Source organism: Cryptomeria japonica, chromosome 6, assembly GCF_030272615.1.
Source record: "Cryptomeria japonica chromosome 6, Sugi_1.0, whole genome shotgun sequence".
NCBI classification, from domain to species: Eukaryota; Viridiplantae; Streptophyta; class Pinopsida; order Cupressales; family Cupressaceae; genus Cryptomeria; species Cryptomeria japonica.
In genome coordinates, this window is record NC_081410.1 from 526,777,901 (window position 1) to 526,796,988 (window position 19,088).

The 19,088-nt window shown below is 38.9% G+C and overlaps 1 protein-coding gene across 3 annotated transcripts in view; it reads left to right on the top strand.

Annotated features, from left to right (window-relative positions):
* LOC131067977 (heat shock 70 kDa protein 14) overlaps nt 1-18,320 on the top strand; it is a 132,310-nt gene extending 113,990 nt beyond the window's left edge. For 2 of the 3 annotated variants that reach the window (XM_058003159.2, XM_058003160.2), the window contains 5 exons: nt 15,256-15,441; nt 15,682-15,828; nt 15,924-16,073; nt 17,605-17,705; nt 17,790-18,320. In XM_058003159.2, coding sequence (XP_057859142.1) covers nt 15,256-15,441; nt 15,682-15,828; nt 15,924-16,073; nt 17,605-17,705; nt 17,790-17,907 — 702 coding nt within the window. In that variant the 3' untranslated portion in view covers nt 17,908-18,320. The other variant, XM_058003161.2, reaches the window with a different exon arrangement.
* The last annotated feature ends 768 nt before the right edge of the window (nt 18,321-19,088 follow it).

A 19,088-nucleotide genomic window follows, 5' to 3' on the forward strand; every position in this document is an offset into this window, starting at 1 on the left:
TATACCAGCTGGCTCCACTCCAAAATCTGTGAATTCTTTGTTAAGAAGCTTGCCCAACTGCAAACAATATCAAGATTTTCTCCAAGTGAACTCCAATCTGCAAATACTTCTTAATGTTTTCCTTAGCTAACTAAGGAATTTCGAACTTCTTGGTGTAAGAATGAAGTTACAAAGGATGCATTTGTAATGAAGTTGACTTCATAATTAGAAACACGCAAAAACAATCCAACTCATGTTTCTAAATTCAACTTAAATTTTGGGAAAGTTTCATCCAATTTTGAGTTGTGTTGTCATCTCTTTTAGTTCGAAACTCTTTTACTTGGGCAAGCTTCTAAATTGTTTTTAGTCCATAAATTCGAACTAGGCTTATAAATTAGCATCTTCCAAAATGTTTCTAATTTGGAACTCAGTCTGAAAATCCTCTTGATCCACAAATATCTTCTTTCTAATTTCAATTTTGAGTTTCCATTTTGATTTCCCAACTCGATGATCTTTGAAAATCTCTTTTTCCAGCTTTCTAAATTGATTATAAATTCGATTTTAGGAAGATTTGATGACATCACTTGGCTTCTTGTTGACTTTGCTTGACTTCCAAGCAATGTTCCACGGGGATGCGTCCCCCCATCAGAAACGTCTCGGGGATGGGGGGACGGGGACGGGGACGCGACGTCCCCCGCCGTCCCGCCACCGCCACCGCCACCCAAGCGCCGCTGGGACGCGGAGACGTCCCCGCGTCTCCCAGGGAGACGTGGAGACATCTGGGCGTCTCCCAGAGAGACATGGAGATGCCTCCACGTCTCCTTGGGAGATGTTTGGGCGTCTCCCCATCCTTTGAGAGACGTGAAGACGTCTCTCCAAGGACGGGGAGATGCCCAGATGTCTCCTGTCGCCCCCACTTATATGCAATGTTTAAAATTAAAATTTAAAAAAAAAGTGACTTTTTAAGTTTTTTGAGGGTTAAGGGGTAACTCTCGCGCAAGGGGCGCTTCCCCTTGACCCCAACTTGGGGGCGCTGCCCCCAAACCCCCATTGAAAAATATAGGGGGAAACCGCGTCGATAGAAGTAGGGAAAATCTAACCTCCGAGTTTGATTAGGCTACATATAACAACATAACTTAGAAATCTTGGTATTTAGATTTAGTATTTCAAATTTCCTATAGTCTCATTTGAAATGTAATTCTTACACTATAATACTATCATACATCTTTTCAAAACTAGTTTTTCAAGTACTATATGTATATGTATAAGTATATGAGCACCACCACCCCGCCACCCCCTCGCCGCCGTCCCCCCGCCATCCCCAAATTTAGGCCCTTGGTCCCCTTGTCCCGGAAACGCGTCCCCCCCGTCCCCCCGTCCCCAACGCTCGTGGAACACTGCTTCCAAGAGTAGGGCGGAGTTTTAAGTGTTCAACTTCATGCTTGGATGGACTTTTGGAGACTCTCTTCATGTTTGCTTGCCTTCAATTTCATGCTTGCCGGCCTTTCTTGTTCCCTCCAACATCAAGGGCTATTGACTACCTCCTCAAGGCATAGCGGACTTTTGATGACCTTACCATCTTCACCATCAAGGCAGACTTTGGGAAGGCTCTCTTCATGGCGGAGTTTAGAGCTCTCTCTTCAAGGTGGACTTTCTCCATTTCACCTAGGGTGGAGTTTGGAAACTTTTCTCAAGGCATAGGGCTAAGTTTTAAAGCCTCTCAAGGCGGACTTTCTCCACTTCACAAGGCATGGTGGACTTTAGGATGGTCTCCTTGAGGGCGGAGTTTGAAACTGTCACCAAGGGGCAGACTTTTGATGTACCTCCTAGGGCGGAGTTTTCTAAGGCACAGGGCGGAGTTTTAAAACCACTCCCAAGGCAGACTTTGGAGGCTTCTCAAGGCATGGCGGAGTTTGGAAGGCATTCTCCTTGGGCGGACTTTCTTCCTTCACTATGCATGGCGGACTTTAGGATGTTGGCCATCAACATAGGGCGGCGTTTGGTGCTACCTCCAACATGGCGGACTTTGGTGTGACCTCAACAAGGCATAGGGCGGAGTTTTGAAACCACTCCCAAGGCGGACTTTGGAGGCTTCTCAAGGCATGGCAAAGTTTTGAAAGGTCTCCTTGAGGGCGGAGTTTTAAAACCACTCCCAAGGCGGACTTTGGAGGCTTCTCAAGGCATGGCAGAGTTTGGAAGGCATTCTCCTTGGGCGGACTTTCTTCCCTTCACTATGCATGGCGGACTTTAGGATGTTGGCCATCAACATAGGGCGGAGTTTGGTGCTACCTCCAACATGGCGGACTTTAGGAAGGACTCCAACATGGCGGACTTTGGTGTGACCTCAACAAGGCAAAGGGCGGAGTTTTGAAACCACTCCCAAGGCGGACTTTGGAGGCTTCTCCAGGCATGGCGGAGTTTTGAAAGGTCTCCTTGAGGGCGGATTTTTGAAACCATCACCAAGGGCGGACTTTAGAGTGGCCTCCACACATGGAGAAATTTCATACTCCCTCTTCTCAAGGCGGACTTCTCCATTGCTGGCATCTTGGGCAGAGTTTCTATCACCTGCCATAACACTCAACATCAACTATTAGCTAGACTTGGAAAATTTTGGGAAAATTTCAAAATTTCACAATTTAACCAAATTTAACCAGATTAACTTGAAATTTGAAATCCATACTTAGGCAAACCATTTGAAGCATCATGACCCCTAAAATGTAGGAAACTGGCTTTTTAGGTCAAAACTTGGAAATTTTGGATCACGATTGAAGCAGGTCAGTGGTATCAGTGCAGACCCTAGGTCCCCATTCCGAAAAAGCAAAAAGCAGACATCCCTAAAAAATAGGGAAAACTTTCTAAAAATAGCCATACAGGGGATTGGGCTAAAATGCCAAAAATGAAACTTCCTAAAAAATAGGAAAAAGCAAAAAAACAAACTTTCTAAAAATAGAAAGTTTTTCAAATTCATCCAAATCAATTGCGAACTTCATCCTTTGGCCTTTCTAGGCACTTTGATGGTGTCCTGACTCTAGAATCACTTGGTTTGCAAAAACTAACTTTCAATTTCTAGGACTCGAATTGTTCAAAAACTGAGCAAGGCTTGACAAAACTGAAGCGAAAGGCCACAGGATACTAACAAAAACCCTAGAAAGTAGGAAAAGAGAGGGTCCCCATTTGCAATGGGGCGATGTGTGAAAAAGGTCACAACAGGAAGGAAGATGGGTTGCAAAGGTCTTGAAGCAAACCCAGCGGAGGTTCCACCATTGTTGCTACTTGTTGTGACGTTTTCACACATCGCCCCATTGCAAATGGGGACCCTTGCTTTTTTTGTTTTTTAGGGTTTGTTTTTTGGTCTTTTAGGGTTTTGTTAGTTAGCCTTTACATTTTGAGTGTCGCCCAGGTGATCACATGGATAAGCAAGTCCGGCTTGAGTGATGTCTTGATCCTGAAATTTGGCTAAGTCTGGAATGTCCTGAAAATTTGGCTAAGTTTGAATGTCCTGATCCTGAAATTTGGCTAAGTCTGGAATGTCCTGATCCTGAATTTGACTAAGTTTGGAAACTAAAAAACCTCAAAAAACTAGATTTTGCAATATAACTCCTGGAGGTCTGAAACCACTCTCAAACATCCTGAAAGTATATATGGAATATAACTTAAAGTATAAGAAAGAAGAAACATAGAAGGAAATGTCACTTATACTTAAATGTTATATTCCATAAAAATTATCCTGATGGAGAGTTCAAAAAGTCAAATTTCGCTCCTCACCTTCAATGAGGATCCAGAGCGAAAAGCGCTCCTGTCCCTCTCCAAGGGACCAAGGCGAAGCGCTCCTGTCCCTCACCAAGGGCCCAGGGCGATAATACTTATTTGAGCCATTCCTGACCTTGTTTGGACGAATTGAGACATCAAAGGCATGGTGAAGGGCAAAATGAGCATGATGGAGCATCCAGACTTGATCAAAAGCAATGAAATGATGAAGTTTTTGCCTAGAAGGTCAAATTCGCTCCTATCCCTCACTGAGGGACCAGAGCGATTTTATTCATATGCACATTTTTAGACCTTGTTTGGACATTAACTTTTATTCATAGCATGAAGCAGGATGATATCTTCCCTAGCAAAGACATTTCATGGTGAAAAGTGAAGCATTTGGGCCTGGAGGACAAAAATCGCTCCTGTCCCTCACTGAAGGACCGGAGCTTGAAATCCAAAATTGCCTTGTCCTTGAAAGATTTGAACGATTTCGCGAATTGAGAAGATCAAAGGAGATACGTTTTATCAGTTGAATATAACTTGAAAGCACAATCGTGAGGAAAATTGACCCTAGAAGCAAAATCGCTCCTGTCCCTCTGCCAGGGACCAGGGCGAATTTAAGTGATAGCTCCCGTCCCTCTCTCAGGGACCAGAGCGATTTTCCCTATAAGACAGGTTTTGGGCGAAGATCAAGTAAGTGTTAAGTTTGAGGCAAGCAAAGGAGGCGTAACGAGTCCGTTGAAGATAATTTGAAGATTGCAAAAACGCCAAGTGAAGCCCATATTGTCCTAGGCGCTCCTGTCCCTCTCCCAGGGACCAAAGCGATTTCTTCCTTAGACAAATCTCTCGCCAAGATGAAGCAAATTACATGTCAAGGATGAGTGAAGGGAAGCATAGCGGATCCATTGAAGATGGTTTTAAAAGTTAGCAAAGCATGATTGAGCCTACAAGTGAAAGTTCGCTCCTGTCCCTCAGCCAGGGACCAGGGCGAACTCAAGGTTATTTAATATTCCCTCCAAGCTTAAATCACTCCAAGCTAAGACACAAAGGGGCAATGATGTTTGGAACGCCTCGGAGAGAAAGTAAAGTATCAAAGACCGCAAAGGTGATGGAAATGCCCAAATTCGCTCCTGTCCCTCACCAAGGGACCAGAGCGAAATGTTCAAGTGTGTCCAAGTTTAAGTTGCCGCTCACATTTCAAGTGTTCAAAAGGGAGTAAGGAACATCATTTTACACCGTGAAGACAGTTGCAAGTTGATATAAACAAGGATGAGCACAAGGAACAAAGGTTCGCTCCTGTCCCTCACCAAGGGACCAGGGCGATATTCACTCAAATATCAAATTTGCATTGTAAAGGACGAGTAAAGTATGCATGGAATGAATGGATAACATTGTTACCTGCCTTGCGATATAAATTGGTGATTAAAGAGACAAAGACCCAAGGAAAAGGGCAAGTTCGCTCCTGTCCCTCACCAAGGGACCAGGGCGAAAGTACTTTAAGGCGCACTCCTTCCACAAAAGGGACAAATTAAGCTCAAGATTCCCAATTAAAATGCTATTTTGGACGTCTAAGACATGACTCTGAACGTGAAAAACAAGAAAAACAAGGCCAAAATGAAGGAGCGCTCCTGTCCCTCTCCCAGGGACCAGAGCGATATGGTTAGTGTCCCTTATTCCTCCCATGCTTAGGCGCCAATATTTTCAAATTACATTAAAATGCCAAATTCGATAAAAATGTGAAAGATTTAATTAAATTGGTATTTAAAAATAGCGCATGGACATTCAATAATCAATTTAAAGCCTTTAAAAAATCGAGGTTTTTAATTACAAAGACATTTAATTAATTATTATTAAATTAAATTTTAAGAAAAGGGAGCGCTTGGGGGTATTATTTTGCAAGGTCGGCCCCCTCTTTTATTAAATTTTATTTGTTTTTTGGGCCTATTTTCCAAGTCGGCCTAGGGGCAATTATCAAGATGAGCGCCTATATAAGAGGGGTGTGTTGAGCATGTTAATCCATCTTTCAATCATTTGTCCAAGTGCGATTTTGAAGGAGCAATAAAGGAGTGCGAAATCTGGTCCAAGAAGGAGTGCGAGTTGAAGGCTAGAGGTGGAGCGAATTTTGCTCAAGACGTTGAAGGCTAGAAGTGGTGAAGTTGATAGAAGAAGCACATTTTGAAGACTTTGATCCACATTTTGCCTAGCAAACTTGCTTAATTTTGCATCTTTTCTTAGAGTTAATTCCCAAGTGGAGGTATGGCGAGATTCTCCTAGTCTCAATTTTGAATTTTGAATTTTCAATCTCAAGTGGCTTAGTAAATTTAGGAAATGTTGATTCAAAGATTTATCATGAGGTTTCCTAATTTAAAACTTAAATCCTCTTTCTAGTCTATATTTCCACGTTGCAAAATATATTACTAATTTTGAAATGTTGTGTAGGTATCAAGATGGCGACTCCAAGCTCGAAGGATCTGCAAGTCGGAAGGTTCTCCTCAAGGAAAATCAAGCCAGATCAAGGACGGTCTCCTCAAGGACGATCAAGCAAGGACAAGGGCGGCCTCCTCCAATCTAGCGTTTCAAGGCGAGGTACATCATCATCCTGCAAATCAAGGACACAAGAAGTCAAAGCAAAGGGTTCGTTGAAGAAGCAGATAGTTCCAGAAGAATTAATTAAAGCTAGCTTCTCAACAACATCATGTTGAATATTTACCAAGTTACAAGTGTCAGACGAGGTGGCATCCTAGTCATCACTTCTCCAGTCAGTGTGGTCCACCTCAGCATGTCTAGATTCAATGTACCTAACTCATGGGAGGTGGCACAAACTTCGATGTACCTACCCCGGCTATTCATTGGTCGATTTTTCCAGAGAGGACATGTGTCCAAGCAATACAATTTTATCATTGGTCAAGCATTAAATGTTATGTAATGGTTGTAACAAACCCTAATTAGGGTTTTCATTGTAAAATCTTGGCCATTGATCTCAAATTGATCTTAGCCATCGAATTGTATTGTGGGCACTATATAAGCCCTGACATTTTATTTGTAAAGGCATTAGGAATTAGATAGTAAGAAAATAGTTGGAAGCAGTTAGAAGACAGATAGAGAGTAGTTAGAAGGTGATTAGCTAGTAGATAGAATAGCAATTAGAGTAGAGTAGAGAGAGAAGGCAAAGATTGTTGCCAAGATGTTGTTGTAAAAGACTTGTAACTTCATTGAAGAAATGGTGAAATTTATGGGTCGATTCGACAATTTGCATGGTCTTTATACTTCTCATATTTGATTTCATGTTATTAGATGAGTGGAAGAAATATGCTTGATTGATGGTGAAATTCGCATATCCATACTACTAGCAGTTTGTTGATTGTAGACTTGCCTTGCGTAGTCAACTGGAATCATTCAGCTTAAGCTTAACTTCAATTGTCGCTTCTTCATTGATATGCATCAACCTGATGGTGTCTATGCCTGCAGTGATGATTTGAACATCATAAAGCTTTCCTTCGAAGATCGCACTAGCCTTGTGGAGATGGTCCTGGGATGTCGAAACAAGGCTTAGTTAGAATTTCATCAAAGATCAATCATTGCTCCTACATTCTTAGTGTTAGGATTAGATCCTTTCCTCGCCCTCATCTTTTTTCCTTTTTTTTCAAGTCAAAGCTAGTAAGATCTTGTGTTCCAGCAATATTCAAAGCAAATCAGAAGTTCAGGCATCAAATGTAAGTCCCCTTGTGATTCTAGCAAATCACATCATACCACAAAGAGCTTATCCACACGTAGAGACCCTACATACAAGAACCTTGAAGTCATCCTGATTGATCCTTTTTCGCGATATCTTCAGCAATCAGAGGCTTTACTCAAGAGAGGATAAGGTACCTTTAGGTATTTTATTCTGTGTTTGATAGTGTACAAACTACACGTCAACACTACTCTAGTTGCTTCCATTCCCATTTCCTCCAAATTTGTTAGAGGTGTTGGCATTGTTTCCAGTGGTGTTTTGATTATGAAACCCACCGGCATTCTGAGTTAATGTAGCCAACAACTGGGACATCATATCCATCATAGCATTAAACTTGTTTTCAGCTCTCTTTGCAGCCCCATTTGCATCTGATGTTCTCTCTGCCATAGTATCAACTAAATCAGTTATATCCACTGCCTTCTCTTTGTTTCTTACCTCTAAAAATGTTTCTTCCACTGGCACTGATGAAATCTGATACTGTTGCCTCCTCTCTTCTCAGTTGTAGTATCTCATGTCTCTATCACTCATGGAGAACCCTTATCACACAGGCTGGCAAGATAAGTGGCTCGGATACCACTGTAATATTCCCCTTAATTTGTTTTCAAATTTTTCAGTTTACAATCAACATAAACACCCATTAGGGTTAGCAAAATAAAATCCCAATATTGCTGAAAGTAACCCTTTCCACCTTTTGATCACCAAGAGCTCAATCTGGGAGGGTGAGAGCATACAGTGTGAGGGGATCGTTAGATGCAAGAAACTGAAATTGATTACAATACTTGGGCGACAAGTCAGCCCCTTCCACTTTTCAGCAGGATATGGAGAATATTGAAGATCACTTGGTGGTAAACCAACAAAGGACAATACAAGGAACTGAAGAACAATCATATCACTTATCCAGCAGGAGGACTAAAATAAAATTACAATCAACTCGACCGCTTATGTGGCGGTAGGACAATATTACAATATTCAAAATAGGCGGCAAAGCTAGCCTCTTCTACTTATGTAGTGGGACTACAAGCAATAAGCCAAAAGATAGTTGTTAGTACTACTAACTAGATTTACAATGCACATTATGGATTATCAAATCATAAGATATTGTTGTCCCAAAGATAGGCGGCATAGCCAACCTCTTCCACTTATGCAGTGGGACTAACAACCAGCATTACAAAACATATAGAATGAAAAATCAAGTGCTGATAACAAGTCCAACAGCAGCAGCAACAATAGGAAATCACTCCCCAACCAACATAAGCTACTCACACCCAAAAACTCTCCTTACACACAACTATGCAATTCTTAAAATCACTATAACACACAGACCAGCAAGCTACAGACACCCCAAATTACTCATAACCTCTCCAAATCAACTCCGAATTGCACAAAATCAAAAGCGAATGAGACATATAACATAGACAACACAATTAGAACCTCAAACCTGCACTGCAAACACCACAAACAATCTGCATGCAACCCGAGGCAGCCAAAGAAAGGTACAACTCAGCTGGAAAGTACGACTTGCTACCAAAAATCCAAATCAGCGTTTGACAAGCTAGAAATTGGTGAACTTCATCGCCCAAGGGGTAGGAATAGATGGAGCCAATACCTAGAACCACACGTCAAGCACATAGGGAGCCATGAGCAAAAAACACCTTCAGCACACACGAACCAGCAACATGAATAAACTCAGAAAACACTCCACACTTCTGAAAATGAAACACAAATCTACATCTTTGTCCCTCAATCCGCTCTCTTGAATGAAGAGAAGTCTCAAGCTCTATTAGTTGCTATCTCTCAAGCAATAAATCCAGTAAATGCTAGGAGGTATGCATTCCTCGAAGCTCAATGTAAATTTCGGCAACACTTCGTTATATTTTCTTCATGGATGACAAATGAGGAGCCTAGCTCTCATATTTATAGATTTAGAGACTCAAATTCACATTCAAATAGCGCACAAAATCCAATTTTCTCATTTGAATTTCATTTCAAGTGTATTCATGACATGGCATCCCCTTCCTAGGCATAAGTTTGAACTTCTTCCTTGGTCTACAACTTGCAACATAAAACATTCTCAACATGAAATGTTTTTTCATCCTCAACGCCATCTGACTTAGGGAAAATAATAAGATTTTAAGTGAAATGTATTTTTTCCCCTCTAAGCCAACCAACACAATAATTAAATATTAAACTTTAGGATAAAGTATTAATATTTAATAAATCACTAGAAAATCAAATACTGATCAATGCTAAACAAAACTATGATTTGAAGTGCTGGAAACCATGAAATTGAACTGGGTTAGAGCTCTGCACTGAGTGCCAAAAATAGCACTGCCTAAAATGGCACTTACTAAAAATAGTAAGTCCTGAAAACAACTCCAAAAATTTTGCTCTTCGAACCCTGTGGATGAGCTTAGAAAACCTAGAAAAACCTCAAAACCTTGCTAGCTGCCACCAACTTACTAAAAATAGTAAGTTTAGAATTCTCTTCGGAACTAAATGCATGTCATACCTCTACGAAGCTTTCAGAAAACCTAGAAGGAAACCACAATTAGAATCATAGAATTCCAACTAATCAAGCATCAAACAACTCACACAAACCTCCTCGAAAGTGGGAAACCCTAATTTCTGCTTCTAGTTAGCCTACGGATCTCCGAAATAGGCTAATGGACCACTGAACTTCTTTTCACTGAGAAGGGGACATTACAGGTTGACTGGATGATATGGACGAATATTTTGATATAACATTGGCAACCCAAAAGACATAGGGGTCTAAGTGGTGGTTGACCAAGTTTGACCAAGTGATTTGGACGATGAATATGAAGACACGTGGCTTCCAAATAGTCGTTAACAAATATTAACGTGAAGTCGGTAACTACATAGATTGTGCATTCAAACGAGGCAATTGTCGATCCAATTAGAGGAGGAGATTGATGAATGCAGACTGGTGTGCGGCTCAAGAAGATCATTTGGAAGGATATCAAATTTGACAAGTAGACAGATTGCTAAAAATAGCAATACAGAGAATTATTGGATCCGATCAATATGCAAAATCAAATTAGATTGCAGGGATTGGCTAGCAAAGAAGGAAAGAGCCATTTAATGTGGATGGCTGAAAATCTAAAAGGAGATAAGATTTTTCTTTGCTGGAACTATCGGTTTTTGAATTTCACTTTTGGAGGGAAATTTTTTGGTTACAAAATTGACAAAGAAGAAATGTTATGAATTAGTGAAGGCATGTGTAAGAAAGGAGGTCTGAAAAAATAGAGAACGGAGTAGAAAAAGCAGCTCACAAAGAAGTAATTTTCGCAGGTGCACATAACACGACACCAGTGCAAGTATAACGTCGCAGTATATATTGCATGCTGAATAATCAGAGGGTGAAGAGGAAATAAGAGGCAGCTAAAAGCAAGAACAAGAAAAGATAAAGAAGAGAATAGAAGTGAATAACAAAGAGTTGGGATTGATAGTAGAGATTGAGAGCAGAGAAGAGTCAAATCAATCTCAAGTGCAGAGAACAAGTTGTGAGCTACAAAAGTTTATTTGTAACAAGGTGCTTAATTGATATTGCATATTTACTCATTGTATGTCATCTGAGTGGGTGCTCAGATTAGGGGTATGTGCTCCTTTGAGTTGGTGCTCATAAAGTTAGGGGTTGGTGCCCATAAACGTTGTAACCAAAGTATTTCCATTGTGAGGCTAGATTAGAGCAGTAAACTCTAGCAGCATTTCTCACTGAGGTGCTTAATTGATATTGCATAGTTACTCATTGTATGTCATCTGAGTGGGTGCTCAGATTAGGGGTATGTGCTCCTTTGAGTTGGTGCTCATAAAGTTAGGGGTTGGTGCTCCTTTGAGTTGGTGCTCATAAAGTTAGGGGTTGGTGCTCCTTTGGGTTGGTGCCCATAAACGTTGTAACCAAAGTATTTCCATTGTGAGGCTAGATTAGAGCAGTAAACTCTAGCAGCATTTCTCACTGAGGTTTTTTCCACTGTGGGTTTTCCTCGTATATCTTGTGTTGTGTGGTTGCCTTCTATGTTTGAATGAGTTTAATATCTTTGCTCATAGTTTATTGATTTCTATTATTGAGGCTTAGATCATTCAGAATAGTTAAAGTTTTTAATTACCACTGATTCACCCCCCCTCTCAGTGGTCCATTTGCATTCAACACTTCTAGTTAGGCTTGAGAACTCCGATCTTAAGGTGAAAGAGAGATCAAGTGAATGACCAACCAAGTTTGAGGGCATGGATGAAATGGAGAAAGGAAGCTTTCACTTCCATCTAAGGGTTGTGAATACAAGCAAGCCATTGTCAATGCTCATACAAAAACCCGAACTTATTGCAAGCACTGTCAGTGCCTATCAAAAAGTTCGACCATTTCTAGCCAACGCTCCTCCAAAAGTCTAATCTTCCTTTTGTCACCATTTGTGACCCTTGAAAATTCCAAACTTCTTTACAAGCATTGCCAGTGGTACCCTGAATCTTGGACCAACTTGCAACCAGTTCCTGTTGGCTATCAAAAGCCCATCCATGCACGTATCTAGGTAGGAATTAGGTCAAAAAACTCGGACCTGAAACTAATGAAATCATACATGTCTTAGACCTTGAAAACATTCCAAATCAAAAACTTTAATTAGAATCTGACTTGAGACACAAATCGAACCTTGAAGGTGACAATCAGAGATCAAATAAAGGGGAATCATTTCAAGATTTAAAGATTGACATTGCTCTCTTCTATATCTTGATCAAGGTGTGTTTTCTTTTCAGGTTACGACAGCAAGGGAGGAGGAACTTCATCATTTGAGGAAGATAAGGACATGCAAGAGATCTGTTCGTAATGTTCTAACCCAAGGAAGTAGATACCAAGAAGACAAACAATGTGAAGATAAACAATATTCACACCTCAAGGTACTTAAGGGGAGGTTAGAAGAAGACTCAAGCACAAGCATCATAAGCTCATGCAAGGTAGTAGATAGGAGAACTTCCATCACTAAGAGACGACACTACAAGGCAAGTGTAGAGATGCACTTCAAGGAAAGTTAGCATGAATATCATTAGCATGAGAAATGGAGGCGGGTCAGACATGGCGGAGTCTACATCAAAATCATGAAGGAACACTCACCAACATTGCAAGGGAAGAATGAAGATTCATCATCGCAAGATCAAAATCAACATCATAAAAACACTTGTGATGAGTTACAAGGATCGGCTAGTTGAGGTGGCGCCCAGTCATCAGCAACTCACCCTACACATCATTCCAAGATAAGGTGTCTAAATTCATTGCACCTAGCTCATCCAACAAAGAGATAACTACCACATGTGGACACAAAGTTCGATGTACCTACCCTTGTCATTCATTGGTCGAAAATTAGAAGGACATGTGTCCTATTTTTTTTGTAATTTTATCATTTTTTAAGCATTAAATGCTTTGTAATGGGTGTAACAAACCCTAATTAGGGTTTCCATCTTTCAATCTTGGCCATGGATTGTGAATCAATTTGAACCACTCATTGTAAAGGGCTATCTATATAAGGCTTCACTTCTTCATTTGTAAAGGTTAATGGTTCAATAGCAGGTAGATTATTAGTAGATAGTTAGTAGTAGTTAGAGTAGAGTAGGAGAAAAGGGAGATTGTTTTCAAGACATTGTTGCAAGAAGCATGTTAATTTCATTGAAGATATGGTGAACTTCATGAGTTGATTCAACAATTTGCATGGTCTCTACTTCTCGTTTATATTCAAGTTGTTTAGATGAGTGGAAGAAATTTGTGCATGATCAATGGTGAAATTCATATATCCATACTACTAGCATTTTGCTGATTTTGTAAAGTGTCATGCATAGTCAATTGGACCCCTCTTATTTGAGCTTAACTTCGATTGCTTCTTGCTTCATTGATATGCATCGTCTTGATGGTGTCTATGTCCTTGATAGTGATTTGAACATCATTTTGCTCTCCTTAGAAGATTGCACTAAGCTTTGTGGAGTTGTTGCTTTGCATGTCAAAGCAAGGCTTATTTGAGTTTCATCAAATATTGTCCATTGCTCTTGCATTCCTAGGATTAAATTAGCTTTCTCAACCCTCATCTTTTTTTCCCGTTTTTTAAAGTTAAGTAAAATTCCACATTCTAGCAATATTCAAGCATTCAAGTATCAACGTAAGTCCCCCTTGTGATTCCAGCAATATCACATCATACACACTGAGTCTATCCAAGAGCATGTCAAGACCTGACATTCAGAACCTTGGAGTCATCCCATTTGATCACACAGTTTAGCACTTGGGAAGATTTTGTTCAAGAGAGGATAGAATACTTAGTATTTTATTCTATGTTGCATAGTGCATAAAAACACCATCAACATCATTTTTATAGCATCTAGGGTTGATGCACACTTGTATAGTTGTATGGACCAATCCGTATTGGAAATTTCACCCCTATCTTGCACCTTATTTTCAAACGAAATGAAGTACAGTTACATTTGTACAATACTCCATCAACACTACCTAGTCACTTGGATATTGGCAGTTTATATTGATAGGAATCAAATCCTCAAACTCTGATATAAGTTAAGGTGGGAAATTGGATGAACCAATCAAACCACTTCGATATAACAACTTTGGCTTGTTCTGAGATGTGAACATGATTCTGATTTTCAAGGCCCCTCATTGTCAGCAGCAGGAAAACATCATTAAATTGCTTATGATGCATCATGCCATCTCTATATTCCAGTGGATATTGCTTCCACTTTCTGATGTGGAGATTACTGAAAGCGTTTTAAAAAAAATATAGCAATAATTTCCATTATATCATGCAATATTTGTTGCACAATGATCCACAAGTAGTCAGAAAACAAGCTCACTTCATTAAACAATCAGAACAGAGCAGAAAACAAATAGCATTTTTGTCAGTGACAAAGTGACCAAATATAGGCAGGTTGTGGTTTCATTTGTGACCTGGCGGTTCTTCCCATTTAAATTGTACAAGTAAAGTGATGGCAAAAACCATCTTTTCATGTTCGAAGATGTTTGAAGTTTCTTTATTGCATGGAAGGACACTGCAATGATCTGTTTGTAACAGGCACAGTCTCATTGCAAATATGAGTGTAAGAGAATAGTAAGCAAGTTCAGTTATCATATGAGTAAGAACTAGTTTGGCACAGAGAGGAGTGAGTGTGAGCCATTGCTACTTCAAGCTGGTTTTCCCCGAACTTTGGTTTCCATGTAAATCTTGTGCCAATCTTGTTTGTTGTTCTATCTTTGTTTTCATACAACTGTAAATTTGTTTCATTTTCAGCAACTATAAAACACTACTCCCACCACTTTGCAGTTCAATCCTGTCAATTTGAAGTTAATTCTAGTAAGAGTTAATTCTTGAGGAGCTTATAGAACAGTAAATCCTTTTTTTATGAAAATCATAACTTGATGGTCAGTTGAAATCTCCGGAACATGTTTCTTTAGGCTTAGTTTGCAGTAATAGCTAGTCTCTTCCAAATTTATTGCTTTTCTATGTTTGCCTGTTCTTGATATTTTGTGGAGTTTAAAATCGGTTGAAAATGGTTCCACATACTTGCATCAGTATTTACTTTGGAAACACTGAAAATTCTGTCTTTGGAATGATGGTATCTCCACATAAAAAAGGCAGAGTCATTTGTGGCTGTAAAATTATATTTTGATGAATATATCCCCATTTGATTTTCATAGGTTTATCATTTATTTTTTGCTTGTGCAAGGTCCTCAAATTTATTGTATGGATGGAAATTTATATTATGAAATATAATGAGATGATGGATTTTGTGTGCAGCATATGAAAAAGTCCAAGAGGACAGACACACTAGATAATGAGGTTGTCAATAGAGGCTTACCACAAGAGGAGTTGCAAAAAGCAGTAGAAAAAGAGGTTGATTTGGCACGTCAAGATAAGATTATGGAGGAGACTAAAGATACGAAGAATGCTGTGGAATCCTACATATATGATATGCGTAATAAGGCATGTATATTTATAGGCTTCTTCCAGTTCCTTCCTATTAAATGCATGTTAGCTTTTATTTATTATTGCGTCACACTAGAGCAACGAAGGTAACATGCAGTAATATGTTTGAATCCCAACTTACAGTTGAATTTTCCTGGCAAGATATCATAGTGCAGATGTAGTTTTGAATCTTGATTAACTAAGCCTCCTGTTACTCCATTAAAGATTTATCTAAATGTTCTCTCATGTTGATTTCAGCTTTCTGACATTTACCACAACTATGCAACGGAGTCAGAGCGGGAAAAAATTTCAAGAGATTTGCAGCAAACAGAAGATTGGTTGTATGGGGAAGGTGACGATGAAACCAAAGAAGTGTTTATAAAAAAGCTTGATGAACTTAAAAATGTATGTTGTGTATTAAAGTTTTAGAATTTTTGTAAAATTAAGATGCAATCAACTTAGATTACCAACTTATATGACAACTTTTGTGGTTATACTAGATTGGAGATGCCATTGAACAGAGATACAAGGAGAAGGGAGCTCATTCACAAGCAGCTGCTGACTTAATGCACGATATCACTTCTAATCGAAATTTAGCTCCATATAGAGATACTAAATATGATCATATAGACCCCAAAGATAGACAAAAGGTAAGTTTGTGTTCTTTTGGTCTGAAAAAGTTTGTTGTTTAAAGGATGACTCTGGTTTTAATTTTTATATCTATTCCTAGTTGGTAGATAAAAAGGCAGTCATTAATCCTTTTATAGACAAATTCCCTGTGTAGGGTAACCTTGTGCCTTTCCCTTGTTTTTGTACAATTTGAATTCAAGTCCGTTATTTTTTAGGATTTCACATCCATTATTTGTATGCTATTATTTTTTTATTCTCAAGGAACTGACTTTATAGGTAACCTTCAGCTTAGATGCCACAACTGAGTGGTATCTCTTCCACCACGCTACAAAGTTGGATGGTCTCCTAGTGATTTGATGCTGTGGGCATCAGCTATGAATGCCCTGATGAGTTTCAACTTAATATTGTCCTATTTGAAATCAATTCAGTAGTCTAAGCTGGGTCAAATTTTGTGTTTATATTTTTCTGTTAAATGTCCCTAATAGTTAGTCTTTTTGTTGTTGACTGTGCAAAAAAGCAAACATTAAATTTACCTTGCCAGTTGCGTCATGTTTGTTTCCTTTGACAATGAATTAGGTGTCAAATTGTCACTGACACCAGAATTTGTGGAATTGTTTGAGGGAAAACTTTACCATCCCAGTTGTGTCATGCTTGTCTCATTTGTCAGTGAATCAGGTATCAAATTTGTTACTAACACCAGAACTCAATGAATTGTTTCACATACGTATTCATTGTACTTTATATGTCTTTTTGGTGCTTCAAGACAAGTCCCTGTGTGTGTTTACATTTCTTTTTGATAGGGATCACAGAGTTGTGATGACCTCTGAAAGCTCTTGAAATAAGCCTCTTTCAGGCACTTCCAATAATATAACTTGGGAATTGAACTCTGTATGTCCGGCTTATACAAGGGAACCCACAAATCAAGTACTCTCAAACTGCAAGCAGTGAAGTATATTTATTTCTTTGTTGAACTCTAGCATGAAATATGTGATACTAATTCTATTTATCTGGCTTGTTGGCAGTGGGATTACTGTTTGGTTTGGTTTGGATTCACGTGAAATTCATTTGACAGATGCAACCCGAATCATGGATTACTTCTATACTTGAACTTTATTTGCACTTTGTCGTATTAGATTCCATTATGTGTTAACTGGTTTTGGGTTCCTTCCAAATATATGGAAGTGAACAAAATTCTGGGAGATTCTATAATAGGCGTTATTTCATTGTCTGTCTGTATAGGAGTGGTTTTAGAGAAAACAGTGAAAAGCTGCAGGATGTTGACAGTGATATCTATCCTTTCTGGCCCTAGTTAGAAAGCTCTGGCATAAGTTTTGGTTTTGGCTATTTAAGTGAAATATAGGTTGAGAAACACATTTTTTGTGTCTCGGTATATTTTTTAATACCATTTTTTGATTATACCATCCATTGGGAGATATGCTTAAGCCTGGATAAATATAGTGCTGAATCTTCAAACCATGAAAAATAATTGATTTGTTTTCTATTGTTTACAATCAAGTTATTTTTCTAATCTTGATTTCCACTCCGGTATAGGTTATTAAAACAAGAAAGCAAGATTCAATGCCAAAGGATGCAGATCCAATACTTCCCTCAGCTCAAGCTGATACCAGAAAGAGAACCGAGGTTTCGAATAGGTATGGTCTTTAAGCTTTCTGCAGTTTGACATGCTTTACTTTTAGGGGAGTTAAATGATGAACTTAGATTGTTTGTGTTTCTAGGAATTTCAAACCAATTATGACACAACCTAACCAAAATGCACCTCATGGAGGCGAACGGTCATCAGAGCCAATGGATATTGATCATGAACAGGATCCTGAGAATACACATTCAGAATGAAGAACTTAAATCTGGAAAGGATTCTTAGGTTTGAGTTATGAACATTCTTGACAATACACATTCCAAATGAAGACCTTACTCAAGGAATGATTTTTAAGGTGAAGTGGAACAAGTTTTACGTCAGTTTCATGTTCAAACCCTGTGCGGATTATATTACTTGAATGATAGTTTCTGCATCTTACTTTTATGGGTTCTTCAGTTTTCAACTTAATACCATGTGCTAGTTAAGTACATGGGCTGTGGATATTTGGGGTTTTGTCTCTCCATTTGACCATGTAATTTGACATATAAAACTAATTAAGCAGGCTGCGGATATTGAGGATTTTGCCTCTATTTCACTATGTAATCAGACATATAAAGCTAATTAATGGCTTATATAGATTCTGCCTCGATTTTTTGATTCTTCATATTAATCACATGCTTTTCCACCTTTGTAGTGGATATGTGTAAAGCAAATTGGTGCATGGATAGTGTTGGGCAGATATCTTCTGCCCACTCTAGACCAACATAGCATGCTGCTTCTAAATTAACAAAACTATAGCGCAATTTTGTGTCTCCAAGATGACAAACCCTGTAAATATATTGGAGAGTCTAATTAAGAACGATATTGAAAACAATAAAGTACATTGAATATAGCATAGCCGAATATAAGGGACTGTAGATTCCAAAGATCGGAGCTTTGTGGGTAACAATTTCTGAAATCAGGAGGCCAAATTATTGAATCTCTACTACTTGACGAAAACCATCATCAGCATTAAATGCAATCTAGCTAAAGATTATGATGCCATATGTTGAAATGATATTTTATTGATGTAGGGTGCTCCCCTATCTTTCAACAACATTCAAATGCATCTCAGAAATGCAAAATAATTGCTATGAAATCTGTTAGAAAAGAGACCATATTCTTATACAAATTCTCCTGAAATGATACAATAACATGGCCAATCTGAAATTACATTGATTTGCAGCTTTATGTGCTGATGAAAACATCTACAAATCTGATTTAAAACTGATCCAAAACAGCAAACCTAAACAAGACAGAACTATCTCCTTGAAATTGGTCTTCTTTGTAAAACTTGCTTGTGAATCTGGAAAACTTCAAGAGACCTCTGCTGAAATCAACTATGGGGTATTTGAATCCATTTCCAGATGCCTCTAACCTTTGTGATCAGAAAAACCAT